Genomic DNA, 17,098 nt, shown 5'->3' with positions numbered 1-17,098 from the left:
ATAATTTTGGACGAGTATTACTCCTCGATACCAAGTGAACATGGCGGCATATTCAGTTCATTCAGCCACCACAAACAATTATTTTAGTTTAGATGATATTTTGGCTAGTCAAGAAAAAATACCATGCACATTTAACATCGAAGTAGCATCCATGGGTAATTTTAATTTAAATCAAAATCTTTTAACATTCAAAAATTAAATTCTAGATCTAGATTTTAGATCTATTTTCTAGAGTGACAATCTGAATCTCTGAACCTGCGAACAACACACATCACATAATTTACAATAATTTTAAATTAGGTAAAATCTTAGTTTAGCGTCGTAAATTCGGCCAAAACTAGTAATGTGGGAGAGAGTGAATTAATGAATATGTCATTAAATATGAGTATATTTTCGTATATTTTAATAAAATATTATAAATAATTGAATAATAGATCACCATTGATGGTTAAATCAATTTAAATATCCTGAAATTAATTTTTATCAACCCTGTTCGAGATAGTAAATTTGCTATTAAAAACAGCAGCCATCTTAAGAAAATGTTATTGAGAGTAGCTTCCCTTTCATTTCTATTCATATGAAAATGTATTTAAATATGATCGTCTTGTTGTATAGTCCGTATTACAAAGCATTTTTTTAAATGTGAATTTCCTAACAAACAACTTTATTAATTCTAGAAGCATTGTGAGATGCAACTTGTATCCATGTATTAAATCACGTGTTTTCTTACTCAGAGGCGTAGCGACCCTTCCCGGGACAAACTTTTCGATTTGCACCCCCCCTCGAGATTTCGATTTGCACCCCCACCCCCCTCGAGATTTCCATTTGCACCCCCCCCCCCCCTCAAACTTTCGATTTGCACTCCCCTCAACCTTTCAATTTATTTTTCCAACCCATTTTGGCGCCCCCTAAGGTCGGCGCCCGGGGACATATGTCCCCCCCCCCCCGTCCCCCTCGCTACGCTACTGATCTTACTATTACTAAATAGTTGTGAGTTTTTTCTTATTGTTTGAATGTTCACTATTTTCATTTCAGGTTTTTCTTTTCATCAGTTAGTAATTCTATCGTAACTTATGACATTTTTTTTTTACTTCTCTTTACCTTAATTAAACCCCAACCTCCGTCATATTTTTGTCGTCAATGTCACAACAAGTCATAATGTAAAAAATTACGCTTCACTCTGCCTTATCTAAGATCTCTAACCATAATTTTGACAACATTAAATGTTTGTCATCATTTACATATACAAAGAGACCAAATGTATTATCCACCAACTTCCCTCGTAAAACATCATCTAAAACAATGAGCCCGTCCACCCCTTAAGCGCGTGTTGTCATTATGGTCGATCCCAAGTCTCCACCTGCCAGACACATTTTGGTTATCCTTTCTTGTCAAATCGTCAATATCAAGTACACAAGTGAGTGATATGGGGTTGTCCATAAATGATGTCACAATGATGTCACATATGATTTGCTACGGGAGTGAGTGAAGATTTGTGACGTCAACTCAGGCGGCTTTGCAATTTATGACGTGTCGGTCTCATGAAAGGAGGTGAACGGGGAAAAATACCTAGGTGATTGATGGAGAACCTCTATAATGCTTTGTTCAATCAAAATAACGATAAATAAGCATTAGTATACGTATACCTTGCTTAAAACACAAATGTCGCAAGCCTGCTAGTTTAAGACATTCGGCAAAACGTCCGCAACACATTATCCCCGTCAAAAAGGCTTGCCACCAAATGCCTGCCGACGAATAAGCCGTGTCTAATGCGGGGCGTTAGGAATACGGCCATTAGCATGGGCCACGTTAGAGCACCAGTAAGCTATCGCGCTTTGTAAGATGACGTAAATACTTAAATTCAATTTCGCTAAACTGCGCGAAAATTTAGTAATGTTCCATCGTTTGAGGAAATTTATTTTCTTGGACTTAAATTGAAATATGTTGACTCTTAATTTCCGAATATCACTTTTAATGTATCAAGATTCAGAACTATAATTTACTTTAATATAAGTGTCATCTTATCGTTTATTGTGGTTTTTAAAAAGCGCAGAGCAGCTACAAAATCGGACGGCCATCCTGTTTTCACCAAGCTTCTTTTGGAGCTTAATATGGGTAGTCTAGTTCTATACGGTGTGAGCTTAGTACATTTTTAAAGGGCCGAAAGTCTCAAGACAGCAAGCTTGCAGAAATAACTACGTACGTTTAAATGGACGAGTGATAGATGTGTTAGGGGCTGTTTAATGAACACCAACTTATGTAATCAAACTAAACGTCGCGAAAGCGTCAAAAAGGCAGTGCTTATTGTTTTTTTTTTCTATAAAATTAGCCTAACGGTCGGCGGTACCGCTACATGACGTCACGTGCGAGCGTTAACTCGGTGACGATGTGCTAAGTGGGGGAATGAAAAAGGTAGGGTTCAAGAAATGCGACTCGGCAAGCTTTTGACATTTCTTGACCTTTCTTAATAGTTTTTCGTCCCCACTGAGAAAATGGATCACCAATGAATGACGCGTCATACTTCTACAGCTGGTCTTTCTCCCACAACCATCCCGTTTTCACGAGAAAAAAAAACTGACCAGTCTCCAAAATCACATCCCTGAGTTCTACTCAACCTCTCCCCACCACAAATCACAATTTCTATCTGAAACAATATGTTCATATGTTTGCTCTGTAATAATGCACGCTGTCATTACTATCTTAAGAGCGACGTCATTTATGAGCGATCTAATATTGATTTGCTTACTGCAAATAAAGTGTTAAAAAGTTCGACCTCCCAACAATTGTTGTGGTCTTGGATGCACACTATTAAGTCTGATATGGTCTATTAGTCATTCATGTCAACTATATTTTAAAAAAAAGAAAAATTACTATACAGGGGGTCATCCATAAATGATGTCACGCTTTTTTTGACGATTTTTACCTCCCCTCCCCTCCGTCAAACGTAGTCACAAAAAGCCAGACCCCCCCCCTAAAATGACGTCACACCTCAGCCTACACCCCCCCCCCCCCCCTCAAAATTGCAGTTGAATTTTTTTTTAACAGCTATATTTTTTTTGTCTGAACTCTGTCAAAATAGAGTATTTTAATCAATTGTTATTACAATGTATTAAAACAGTTTTTTAAAACGCAAAATAACGTCTAAAATTCGTTTTGTAACATTGCTTTTTTAAATTGCAAAAGTGTGATGTCGCACCGTCTGAACCCCTCCCCCTCCCCCACAACGTCACAAAATTACGGGCCCCCTCCCCCCTACGAGTGTGACGTCATTTATGGACGACCCCCGGCATATATTAAAACAATACAAAACAATCATATTAAACCACAAAATCAACACAAAAGACATGCGAATAGACAATTTATTGTTTTTAAAACATGGCCGCTGCTTGTATTTACTCATTGTTGTCTCGAACGGGGTAGTTTAAAGTTTATTCCAGGATATTTATGACTGGTTTGGTCTTGGATTGTGATTTGGTATTCAATTATCTGTTATATTATGTAAAATATGACATAAATATGGCCAAATGAAAGAAATATTCATTAGTTACCTTCATCGCACATTACTAGCTAAGTTGGAATTTACGACGCTAAACTAAGATTTTACCTTAAATTATACTCATAGAGTCAATACTCACATGTCACATAGATCTAGAAACATACTGATACTCACACATAGCAAACAATTAGAGATTACATCTAGAATCTAGATCTACTGTAGTCCAGCGACTAGTCTAACTACTAGCTAGAGCTAAATCTAGAGTAGATTTCCTAACGCGGTCACACATAGCAAAAAAATCCGAACTCCCGATTTTCATCGGGCGCTATTTTGTACCCGTTTCACACAGAAACAAACTGAAAGTACCGTGTTATTCCGCTGCCATTCTACTCTAATATTTATAAGTCATTTTGTACTCCTACGCATAGTATTTGAGATATTCATGTTTTAGTGACGTGCCTGCTGCGATCTTTTTTTCCCCTTTTTTTCTTGCCGGCGGTCACATTTTCCTGTTGCGTAACAAGCGTAGTTTTTTACGTTTTGATCCAATTTTAATAGCTAAAATAAATAATTTACACCTTCAAACGTGTTGTTGATTGTATTATTAATTAATAGACTGCAAAACCAAATAAAAAACACTTTAATTAAATTTATTAACAACACATCACGGATGACCCAGTCATAACTCAAGGGACGCAATTTTAATAATCATAACAAAGGGACGTAACAATTACTAACAAGACAAAACCTAACATTTGCTTAGATATGCTTGTATATGGAGACACAAACTAGTTCTAGAAGAAGTAGATGATCGAAATAATTTAAAACCACAGAATAATGTATAAACTATACAGATTCTAGACTTAGCCTGAAATATAGAGCATCTAGATCTAGGCTAGTCTAGCTCAAGTCATTGGTTACGCAGCGAGGAAAACGACCCGAATCCTCAGCCCAGCTGCGATCACCCCCATTTGACCTCTCAGGTTGCTTTAGTAGCCTTAGCTATAGTATTTACAGTGTCCCACACATATGTAGAAGCTATTTATAGTTAACCTAATTATAAACAGCTTTGATTGGTTGGTTTTATTCGTCTCATCCCGGACCTAGTGCTTTCATCCGGGGGAACTGGGATCACCGGCTGACGTCATACCTCAACTTAAAAATTTAAAAACTTGTCTTCCAGAAGGAGAAAACAAAAGAATTTGACCTGGATATATTTAGAAATGGACATGCGTACAGCAGATACCGATAGTTTCGTATAAAGCATCCAAACAATTATTATACGAAGCGAAAAACGGGAATGTGATCGCAATATGGCTTTGACCGCGTGAGGAAATCTACTCTAGAATCCGACTTCAATTTGTTTTCATTCAGTAACTATTTGACATAAAAAAAAAAAGAAGAAATTATCATAATACTATTCTATATGATAATACTTTGAACTTTGCAACCATTCTACTATAATAATATTAGTAGGGTTATCGGTATCGGCCGAGTTCGTGGTAAAAACATGACCCGAAATCTCCCATTACTTTCTGATACCGGACGCACGAGATTTGGTTTTGCATACTAATAAGTTTTTAATTTATGGTAGGTAATAAATTAAGTTTATAAGGTCATTTCCTAATGTTAAATGAAAAGTAGAATGGTTTTCCAGTTGTTTTGATGGCTTAGCGATCTGATTGCATGCTGTCTCTGCTTTGGTCTTACAGCTGTATAAAGGTTAGCTTTAAATGCGTTAAAAATGCGATTTTTTTGACAAATTTCCATTTAGATATAGCAAGTTTCCAAAGCAGATACAGCTCTTTTTTATAGATATGATACTTGTTTTTGGATATTTTGACTGACATTAGTAAATACTCATTTGAAAGTAGTCACCGTATGTAGGTCACATTGCCCCCATTGACGCCAATGTTATATTTCTTCATCCCGATCTGCCGGCTTTTAGTTTTGATACACTAACAACAGCGTTCTTATGTAATGTACAAACAAATCTCCTACTTGTTGTTTTAAAAATATTTTAATATACCTGTCTTTCATTATTTCAACTCTAATTCTTCTAGTTTTGCTTGAGTAAAATTTTGCCGGCCATACTAAACAAGAGTCAGACATAGGTTAACTGTCTGTTGCTATACACTAGCTATGTGCTAACTGTAACTTTAAGTATTCAAGTTCTACTTACCCTTATTTATAGTTTTATATGCTGAAAATCAGAATTCATAAACAATAAACACATAAAAACATTGATCTGATAACTTCAGTTCACTTTTAACAAAATGGCTTAAAGATGGACCCTACTTCACCTGCCCAAAATAATAAGGCAATTATATGCACATTACAGTGTTCAAGTAATTTACTTTAGATTTCTGATTATGTAGCTCTTTCATTCACTGTATTTGTAGAAAACATTGCTTTAGAAACATTTTCATATTAGCACAGCAGTTTTATAACAAAATAGCTTAAAGATGGACTCTACTTCACATTGGTTTGTCTATTATATTTGACAAAAATATATCACAATATACTTATTTTGCTGGTATTAAAGTCACCTTTTTCACATTGCTAGCCTAGGACGATTTTACATACCTAAAATGATAGATTACCATTATTCTAAATCACTAATTTAAACTAAGTCGATGACAATGGTCAATAGACACAACCGAATATAGCAGAATCTGAAAATAGTCTCAAAATTATTCGAAAGGCCCATATATTTTAAAAATCATACACGATGTATTAAAAAAATATGGTTATAAAAATCTGTTTGATTTTTGTTGGACTTTTATTTGCACATTTTTTTTTTATTATTCAACTACATCTACTTATTTAAATTTTCAAAGTTTTTTTTTTTTTGTATCTTTTAGTTTAAAACTAATAATATCATGTTTCTCTTCTTTATCATCAAAGATGAAATTAGAATGTCATTCCAACTTTGTAGAATTGTTTGATTGTACTAATGAATTATTAATATTTTATTTATAAACAAGTTTGACTTGATGTATGAAAATGCAATTATCCTTTTTTTGTTGCAAAGATTGCCATGCATGACATTGAATTCTATTATTTTCAAAAATGGTAGTCAAAGATTATTTACATTTATTATTTAAGTTTGCTCAATGATACTGATGAATAAAAGAACCATTTTAGAACTGGGGCATTACCCCTGTACACTACACCCTCCCCAAAAAGCCATAGTATGAGATAATCCTTGTCAGTAATTGGTTCAAAACCTACACCCACCTCTCTGGATGTTATCCACTTTTCCAACAGCCGCTCTTTCTCTCTTACAAACTCTACTTGAGTTTGTTCCTTTTGTTTCTTTAAGTCCCGAAACTTTCTCCGATACGCTTCAGGCACCAATTCTTACGCTTTTAAGATCATAGAATTCATTAGCTGATAGTCCCTTTGTTGTTCCTTGGCCAGTGAGGTGAACATCTCAGCTGCTCTCCCAGTTAGTGCTGGTTGTATCATCATTGGCATTGTTCTGGGAAGTTATAATGGTAAGCTGTAACTTCAAATTGCGTAAAATATTGGTCGATATTTTTTCTTCGAACTTGGGGGTTAATTTGGCAACTTAACTGCCTCATAGTTCTGATTGTTTTCCCTTGGTGAATTGCCTTCCCTCTCAAGCCTTGCCAACTGTATTTCCTTTTCTGCCTCTATTTGTTTGATCTTTACTTCTCTATCCTTCAGTTCCAATTCTTTCTCTATCTTCATTCTTTCAAGTTCCCTCTCTGCTTCAATTTCCATTTGTTTTAATTTTATTTGTAGCTCGGCATCTACTGACTTTCTGATGTTGTCAGTCCGCTTTTTCTCCACCATTTTTTTTACGTTCTTTGCCAAGTGGTCAAAGCTCGAATCTTGTGTTGTGTGTGTTCAAATCCCTACGGGCCCCTAATTTGTTACTCTCTGCTTCTTATGCATTGTAGCTCGTTTGGGCCAGGTGTAACAATATAAATAAATACAATCCACAACGAGAATCTGTATCATAGGTGTATAATTATCATCAATCACAAGAAGAAAAACTGACAAGTAGGTACACAATGTTGACGCCACACCACATTGCTTCACACACTGCCTCGTTCACACACCCCAGTCATTTAGAGAAATGGATTGGGATAAATTAGCTGTAATATAAACCAAGGGTTGTTTTTTTTGTGATTCAGTCAAAATGAAATATTTAGATATTTCATTAAAAATAAATTTAAATTATATAACAGTCAGTTATCCTTTACAGGCTATCTGGATCAAAGTACAAAAGATGCAGACATTAGTGCTGGTACCAAGCTGGAACTTCCATTCTGGCTGGCTCGTTACTTGAACAGAGGGACAAGAAGCATTGTAGATTTAGAAACTCCCAAGACATATAGAGAGGGCTATAGACATATTTTTACAGCTGACCCTAATGTTGTCGATTTACACAGACTTGGACCTTATTTTTATTTGTTTGGAGGAAAATTACTTTCCTTAAACTTAGCAGATGCTGATGATATTGCTAATGTTCTCTTAAAGGTATTATATTTCACTAATCTTCTCGGATATTTTAATTTATTTTGACACAAGAAACATTAATAAATATAGAACTATTAATAATAAATAATTAAATAAACAATGTTCATGTTGCCGTTGCTCATTCTATTCTTTGAATTATTCAACTACTTATTTAAATTTTAAAAGCTTTTTTAAAAAGTATCATTTACTTTAAAACATGTTTCTCTTCTTTATCATCAAACATGAAACATGAATGTCATTCCAACTTTGCAGAACTGTTTGATTGTATTTATCTGTTAATTTAATTAAATGTAAGAAGAGATTTATTTTCTAACTACCGTGCCCGAAAGTATGAAGTAATATTTTAAGAGGGTTTCATCATTGCATTACTAATATAATAAATTATATTCTTAGATGTGTGACCTTGTTTTCTAAAATTGAGTTATTTAAATATGAACAATGCCTGCGCTTGGATCATATTTATCAGGGCATAGGTTGATCTACGCTACCACATGAAATCCTTGAGTGTACTTTAATCACTAACTGTAATAGGTAGAAGCAGAACACACTTCCCAGGTGTAAGAGACGTAGAGGGGTGCTTTCTGGAGCCCCCAATTACACTACTGCAGGGGCGCCGCATACGGCCCCTGGCTGCTTAGAACTAATGTAGTCGCCATGGTGCTCGCAGGATAACCTAGGGCGCCTAATAGCAGCCTGCCAGGGGCGCCGGCAAACACGCTTGATTCAATTTGGTGAATGACTATATCGCCCCATCTTATCCATAGTCTATTACACTGTTTAAAATGAACGTAAGTGTTATAGAGCTCATGGGTTAGCCCGGGGCGCCAAATTGCACCCTGCCGGAACTCAGGTAACCGCGCCTGATTCATTTTAGTGAGCTACTATAATGCCACATCTTATCCATTGTCTATCTCGTTGTTTAGAACAAACGTAGGCATAATTTGCTCACATGCAAGCCCAAGACACCAAATTTAATCCTGCAGGGGCGCAGGGGGGCGTGCCTGATTCGATATAGTCATGTCTTGAGTGTATAGCCTTTTTTTAAGCAAACGTAGGTGCCATAGTGATCGCAAAGGAGCCCGGGGTGCTTCAAGTTCAAGTCGCACAATTGATGGGGCGCCGGCGGTTGCACCTGTTGCAGTTTTACCGCTCAATAAAGTAGTACCCCTTAACCGCTGTACAGGATGCCAATTATCGGATGCCAAGTGCTAACATAGCCGCTCTGGAACTCTATATGCCAAACATGTATTGACAAAAATCTCACCCTCCCGGGCACCGCCCATAAGAAATTTAAATTTTTTTTTTCTGATGAAAAGTGTAGTAATGCATAAAAGACAGACGACTGACAGACATTGCTTTTTATATATATAGACGAGCATGTTGATTATATTTACACAGACATTCCAAGGCCGGTTTCGGCGCATTATGGATGGCTCACAAAATGCATTGCACACAGATATTACGACCCAAACAAGCTTACTTGATGAACAGGAACGGCAAATTTTTGCAGCTGGACAGCTGAGTTTCCATGATTTTCAAAAGTGGGAGAGTAGAGAATCTGAAAAGCTATGTACTTCTGTTATGGTTGCTAACCATAGAAAAAGGAAACGTATTGGCTTTATTTCACAATCAACATAAATGTTATCTTTAGTTAAATATTAAATTTCTTTAAAAATAAATCATTTTCATGAAATAAAAACAAGATTTGTAAATATTTTTGTATATAAATATAAAAGAATTTGAAAAAGAATTAATGTATTGATAATAATTATAAACAAATTGTGTTTTTAATAAAAATGTTCATAAATTGGTTAATAGAATTACAAAATATGTAAAGGGTTCTGTGGACTCTTTGCATGGGAAAAGTTAACCAACCAGTTTTATACTTATGCACATGCTTGTAACAATTCATAATGAATAATTACACTGTATGTTTTGTAGCAAGAAATGAGATGTTAATGTATCAAATACCTGTAAATTGTGTTCTTAATTAATTTACTCACTATTTTTCTGAGACAGGCAAGTAAATTGCATATAAATGAATGTTGCTTTATAAATAAAAGCAGTAATTTCAAGACATTCTATGAATTCTTTATTAAAGTAAGAGAGTTGAATTCCCACTTTATAAAACATGCTACTGATGACAAAGAGCTTCTTGATTCTTAACTATAGTGTAATGTTGGATGGGATTTCCTTCTACACAATAAAGTATTACGGGTCATCCTGTTATGCACCACATAGGCCTGCTTTTCTTTTTGAATTTTGCTTCCTTAGCCTTAGTCTATCCAAGAACAAATTACAAGGTATAAGTTTTCTCTCCTAGATGGGTTGCTATCCCCAGCAACCGAGTCTAATCTACCCTGGGAGGTACAAACTCAGGACTCTTCGGTTAAGCAACCATGAGCTCTACCAAACCGACGACACCAACAAAGAGCTTTTACTCTTAATTTATTTTGAATGTGAAAAACCTCTGTTGCCTAAAACTAAAAGATAAATCAAATAAATACTAAATGAAATGGTAGGACGTACATGGTTTTGATAGCAGTATACATTCAGTTATGAGTTATGCTGTGAAATCCAGCATTTGGAATACCGTTTTCTGCTTTATCTATGGGCAACCTTCCAGGATACTTGCATTATTACTGGAGCTTGACCTAAGAAATAGATAAATAGAAACAGATTTTGGACTAGGCCTCAGATCACCATCCTCACTTTTGATTGGTTATGTTTAGTAATCACCAGCTTACTAAGTTAGAAAAGCAATGGCTGCATTTAATTTGCTTAACATTACAAAGGAAATCAGTTGCATCATGTCTCATTCTGCTTATAATCTATCTGTAGGGCATAATATATATATACACAGTGTACAAATCAATTTTGTAAAAAGTGTTCAGGAGGCTTCAATTTTTTTTCCTTAACATTTTCTTGGTATAATGAATATGTGGAGCAATCTTATCAGATAATGGCCAGTGATGTCTTGGTGGACTTAGAACTAAATGGTATATAAAGTTAAATATGGGGGGGGGGGACATAAAGTTTGAGTTGTTCAGGAGAAGGGAATACCCAGTAGGCCTACATTTTAAAAAATGTGCCCAGGGTAGACAACCCGTTTTTATGTTTAGCCTAGACGCCAGTCAGCAAAGCACTGGATTGCTAACTCAAGTTCGGATCTCTGACTCGAGTTCGTAGCTCATCCCTGAGTCCACCAAGCTATGTTGGGTACCTGGCTCGACTCGTGTTAAGTAAAAATAGCTGGGCATTGTGCTGACCACATGAACACCATCCCTTGACTTGTGGTCAAGAAGCATGAAATCTACTCCATTTGTATATTTTACGTAATTTAATTCATTCATTAGGTATAGTTATGTCAATTAAATCAATAAAATATTTGGAGCTACAAACAATACAAACATTTTTATTTAGATATATTTAATAGGCCTAGATCTAGTAATATATAGCAACATCGACTTTACCAAACACTAAAATAGATCTTGAATCTAGCGTACGTGAGAAATCTGGCACTAGCTTACACATTGTTTAGAAATGGCTGCCAGTGAACGGGTTTCTAGCCCGACAGATACGGCCGGGGTAAGTTTTAAAATATTAAAATGAAATCGATATTATCTAGATCTAGATTATTTTTCGAATTAGCTACTTCATATAAAATTAATTTTTCGTTTTCTAATGTTAGCTGTTTAATTAGATCAAGTCATTAAGGTTACTGATAGGGTAGAGTACCGACAATCGGTAGATTCAGTCTTTCTTTGACTCTTTGAGTAAAATAAGTAAAGTTAAGTTCCCTTTCAAACCTTACGGTCTATGGGGCAAGTGGGTAGAGTTCACTTGTTTCTGTGACCTCGGCATATGATTATGAAGAGATAGTGTGGTCAGCACTATGCCCAGCCGCCTTTACTCTCCCTAATGTGAGTTAGGTACCCATCAGAGTTGGGTGGACTCAGGGACAGTCTACTGACTTGAACCCTGATTCGAACTCGAGACATACGGGTTAGCAGTCCAGCTCTCTACAGCTAGACCACTCCATCCTCTTTGAGTGTGTGGTGTACTTATATTTAACTGAATTCAAGAAGTCAACAGATAGATCTAGATCTAGTGATTCTCATTTGGAAAGTCAGAATTTTATCAATACAGATATTTAAAATAGTGAAAGCCTGAGGATTTGATCTTAACATATTGAAATAAATGTCCTTAACACAATTGAATTTGATCTACAAAAGAGATGCATACATTAAGTGCATCACTAATCATTTTCCTAGGAATTTATATGCCTACCTCAACTGAAATCTTAAAATTTTTTCTAATAAAAAAAAGTACACTAATTCTTAAAACAAGATTCTGCTTTGATTATCATGTAATATTAACTACTTTACTCTTGTTTATTTTTTACAGTAAATTTTCAAATGATTTCATTCTTTTGAATCTTTAGTCTTTAGTTGATGAACTTTACACATTTCGAGATCATTATATTGAAAACTTTGGACTTGATAAAGCTGGCTCAAAAGAAGAAGATGTTCGTAAAAAAATGGAAGAATGTCTTCAAACAATAGAAAAATTGCAAGGTGATCATTAACATCTGTCGAACTCATAAGTTTACTTTAAAATTTTGTGTCTGCAACTATAACCCGAAAAGTAATTTGCTACATTATGAATAAAAATATATGTATCTTCAAAAAGTTTTTTTTTGTAACAGGTGATATTAAAAACAAAGCACAGTTCTACTTGTTAAAAGGTAGAATTTTAAATGTTACTTCAAAATTCAGCCAAGAAGCTGAGGATGCTTTAAGTAAAGCTGTGAAACTGGATCCAAAATTAGTAGAAGCTTGGAACCATCTGGGTGAATGCTATTGGAAGAAGGAAGATATCTCTGCAGCAAAAAATTGCTTTACTGGTGCTCTTAACCATGTAAGTGTTAGCATTTAAAACTAGCTGTTATTTTAAAATAATTATATTGCTTATGTATTATGCTTACATTGTAGGGCTACATTTCACATGGGTTATATTAACTTCTCTTACAAATTTTTTTTTTTATTGTTTAATCTTACTAGTTTGAGATTAAGTTTAGGCCAAGAGTTTTTTAAGTTTGAAAAAATGTGTTCCCATAATATTTTTTTTGCTTTTACAAAGACAAAGAACAAGGTATCTTTAAGAAACTTATCAATGGTGCTTAGACAGTTAAGTGGACCTCCTTTTGAAAAAATAAAATTGATTGAAGAAAGTGTGGATAGAGCTAAAGAAGCTGTTCAGCTTGACATTACAGATGGAACATCTTGGTGTAAGAACACATTTTCTTTGCTGGTAGGCTCTATATATATATACATATGTAAGCTTTCAATTTTTCATGTTTTTTTTAAAAATATTTTAAATGCTTAGTTTTTCCTGTTTGTTTTCAGTGATACTAGGAAATGCTTACTTGTGTCAGTTTTTTAGTGCTGGTCAAAATCCAAAAGTTTTTAAACAGTGTATGCAAGCTTATAGTCAAGCTGTAAGTCTTATAATTAAATTAATATGTATTGTGATAATTACATTTCAATAAACTTATGTTCAATTAAATAAAGATTACATTTTGTAAATATAAATTAAGATCTAGTATAATTACACTTATTGAATCTAGGAAAAAGATCCAGTCACCAGAGGAAATCCAGATTTACATTTTAACAGAGCAGTGGTAAATAAAATGTGCTGTTCAAAGAAATAAGTGTTATTTGTATCTATACCTAAGGGATATGCATTTTCTATCATCAAAATTGTACTTACTACTAGTGTGTTGTTGGATTAACCATTCTGCTGCTGTTAGCTCTTATGTTGCCAACATATGAAAAATGGATTTAGAATTTTATGATGTGTCGATGTAAAGTTGTTGAAATAAATAGAATGTTGCAAAATGTTTTTTTTATCATTAGTAATATTAAAAACCGCAAGAAAAGTTCATCTATTTGTTGACTTTGCTTGAAAGAAAATTATTGCTACAAAATATAATGTAGTGAATACTCAGAAAAAACTTGCTAAGCATTTGCAAAAATGCTATACATTTAGTAATTGAGATTAAAAAATAATAATTTTTTTAAAACTAATTTTATATATATATATATATATATATATATATATATATATATATATATATATATATATATATATATATATATATATATATATATATATATATATATATATAATTACAGACTTATAAATATCAAGAGGATTACCAAAATGCATTAACTGGATTTAGTACTGCTGCACAGTTGGACCCCAGCTGGGTTGAAGCAAGGACTAAAGAGACAGAATTGCTTAACTTTCTTTGTGATATTCAAAGGATGATAGACCTTAAAGTAAATTGCTTGCACTATTATTTTGATTTGTTATTTATATTGTTTAGAAATCATTTTTTTAAAAGAATTTTAAAATAGAAAGTGTTTATGTCTGTGTATAAAGTTATAAAATAGCAGTTTTAAAATTTTGAACAGGGTAAAATGAGAGCAAAGAAAATGGATTCACTGGTTAAAAGTTTGGTTGACAGGGAGGTGGCTCAATATCAGTCATGCCAGTATATAAATACTAGTGGTAAAACAGTTGCTTTGACTTACTGCAAACTGTCGGATCTTCAACCTAAGGTTAATGAAGGGAAGATTGTCCTGGGCAAAGTTGTGTGTTCAATCAATTCTAATGACCCTGTGCCTTTGTATGTATTATTCTTAATTTTGTATTTGAAACTTAAATAAAAAGTAGTTTAGATTTTTTAAAAATTACTTTGTTACTTAAAAGAATTTTTTTCTATGCAATTATTCTTATGTCAGGTGTGACATGGTTTTTTTTTTCCAGCTCATTTTGCATGATAGATGAAGAACAAACATGTATTTGTGTAATGGTATATAATCTGGCTCAAGGTGCTGGCATGAAAATTGGTGATTCTGTAGCAATACCTGAACCACAGCTGAAGAAAATTAAGTTATCTCATAAAGAAAAAGTAAGAACTATTTTTTTAGGTTCATTTATTTCTAGTCATCCTATTCTGCTGTGATTACTTTTCTTCTACCTGGTTTTTTTCTATCTCCACCCACTCACCCTCTGTAGTTGCATAGAGAATGAGGATGAACTAACTTAACTAACTTAAAGACTGGAATAATACTCCTTTGCTGAACCATAATGACACTCACATAGTTCATTTATATCTTCTCCTTTAACTCATTTGTTTTGCAGAATCCAAATTATTTATAATATACATAGGTCATAATATTAATGGAGTGGCCATTTATGGTTGTGTATATTTTTTGTAGTATTTCTCCATTGCTGATTTTGTACTTATTAGAATATCTTTTTGTAAAAGCCCAAACAACTGCGTCTGAATAGCTATGCCAGTGCATTAAAAAATTTACCCAAAAAATGTATTAATTTTCCCAACATAAAGAAAAATGTTGCTGTAAAAAGTTACTTTTTTTTATATAAGTACTGTTTAGGTTTCATTTTAAATTAATGGGGGAAAGATAACTCTTTGTGGAAGAAGTATTAAAAAAAAAACTAGGATAGAAATAGAATAAGAAAATTTGTTTATAATGTATTCATTCTAAATTTCTTTTGTTTTAAATCAAATAAGTAACATAATTTTGAAATTCTTTTTTTTAATTAAGATGTATTTATTTATATTATGTTAAATTATTGGCATTTACCCCATCAAGGATTTTCTTTTACTTTTTCAGGAAGTTTACTTTAACTGTCTTCATGTGGATACTCCGAGATCCATCGTAGTTAATGGCAGAAAGCTTGGTATCAACAAGGAAGCTTTGCCGGTTTTATCAGTTAGTGCTGTATCAGAATAAGCCAGAGAGGAATGAATAGAAATGTACATAGCCCTCCAATTCTGTTTTAAATTTCTTGGCATTGAATAAAATGTGAAGTTACGTTTAGTTTTCAGTTAGAAACTCATATTTTTATACCATGTGAAGGGTGTAGTTACCTTGTTCTGTAATTATGTATTCTACATTTTCCCCAGGGTCTTTTCTACAGTTATATTTTAAAGTTTTACCCTACTATTCACTATCTTCTCTGGATGTTCTGTGGGCATTACTGAGTAAAAGCTGCAAGTGATACATTTGTATAGGTAATAAATGAGCCATATTTTGGGTTTAAATTATTTTCATCTTAGGAAATAGATATAAGACAGTTTACCTCTTCAAAGCAGGTATATATAAAATATCTTAAAGTATAACATTTTGAACTCACTAAACCCTTGCTTAATAAAAAAAAACTATTAGCAACACTGTTATTGTTTTAATGTAAATTTTCATCTTGTCTTTCTATTTCTTGATAGTTTTCCACATATTTTGTGTCTCTGGTACCTGTATCTAAACTAGGTGCCATCAGCTTCTATTTTTTACATCCACTTACCCTCTATAGTTCTAAATTTATTCTTTACAGTTATTGGGCTAAATATACATTTCAGTATCATATAAATTGTTTCATGCTTATCTGCAAGGTTATAGTTTCAATGGTAATGGACTGATTCATGTGTAAACACTTGTTTTTAAAAGTGGTTTACTTTTTGACCCAACCACATTTTATGAAGAGTGATATGAAATTTTTTACTTCATATATGAATGTCAAAACACATTGAATACTCATATGTAGATTTTGTTATTAGATCTTACAGAATGTAGTAATTTTAATGTTTATATATTTCATTTAATGTGAATTTTATGCTTTGATATATTAAAGTAGCTCTCAGTTTTGTAACAACGTAAAAATAAAAATATTTTTAAAAAAAATCACTTTGTTGAACATCTACACACAAAAAACACAAGGAAAAAGTTGAACATCTAAAGTTACCTTGTGTTGGGTCATCATAATGAAGTTTGTAAAAGAATGTAGTCAAACTAAAGTGCCAGCATGTATTATATATTAAACAATGTTAAAATGCTCCATCAATGAGGTTTCATAAAATACAAAATGGAATTAACAAACATGTTCTTTTTTTCTTTCTTTTATTGCATACAATTTTAAATTTGTTAGGAAAAAAGTGTACATTTTAAATTGATGTTCATTACATAAAAATAAATATGGTAAATAAAACATTTAAAATAT

At 33.4% G+C, this 17,098-nt stretch overlaps 2 protein-coding genes across 2 annotated transcripts; both read left to right on the top strand.

Annotated features, from left to right (window-relative positions):
• Positions 1 to 29: 29 nt before the first annotated feature.
• On the top strand, positions 30 to 10,083 carry LOC131928899 (DNA replication complex GINS protein PSF3). The gene is made up of 3 exons (XM_059285071.1): positions 30 to 155; positions 7,734 to 8,008; positions 9,407 to 10,083. Exons 1-3 carry the CDS (start codon positions 41 to 43, stop codon positions 9,644 to 9,646), a joined length of 630 nt encoding a protein of 209 aa, XP_059141054.1. The 5' UTR covers positions 30 to 40; the 3' UTR covers positions 9,647 to 10,083.
• A 1,454-nt stretch (positions 10,084 to 11,537) lies between these two features.
• On the top strand, positions 11,538 to 16,993 carry LOC131928671 (tetratricopeptide repeat protein 5). Its single transcript, XM_059284754.1, has 10 exons — positions 11,538 to 11,596; positions 12,453 to 12,585; positions 12,717 to 12,928; positions 13,151 to 13,298; positions 13,417 to 13,508; positions 13,638 to 13,691; positions 14,206 to 14,352; positions 14,488 to 14,702; positions 14,843 to 14,987; positions 15,718 to 16,993. The coding sequence occupies exons 1-10, from the start codon at positions 11,552 to 11,554 to the stop codon at positions 15,835 to 15,837; spliced, it is 1,311 nt and encodes a 436-aa protein (XP_059140737.1). The 5' UTR covers positions 11,538 to 11,551; the 3' UTR covers positions 15,838 to 16,993.
• The last annotated feature ends 105 nt before the right edge of the window (positions 16,994 to 17,098 follow it).

Source organism: Physella acuta, unplaced genomic scaffold (genome assembly GCF_028476545.2).
Source record: "Physella acuta isolate Inbredline_101_S28 unplaced genomic scaffold, ASM2847654v3 ptg000091l, whole genome shotgun sequence".
In the NCBI taxonomy this organism is placed as follows: Eukaryota; Metazoa; Mollusca; class Gastropoda; family Physidae; genus Physella; species Physella acuta.
Note: the sequence above shows the minus strand (reverse complement) of the source record. Positions and strands in the feature narration are given on the sequence as shown.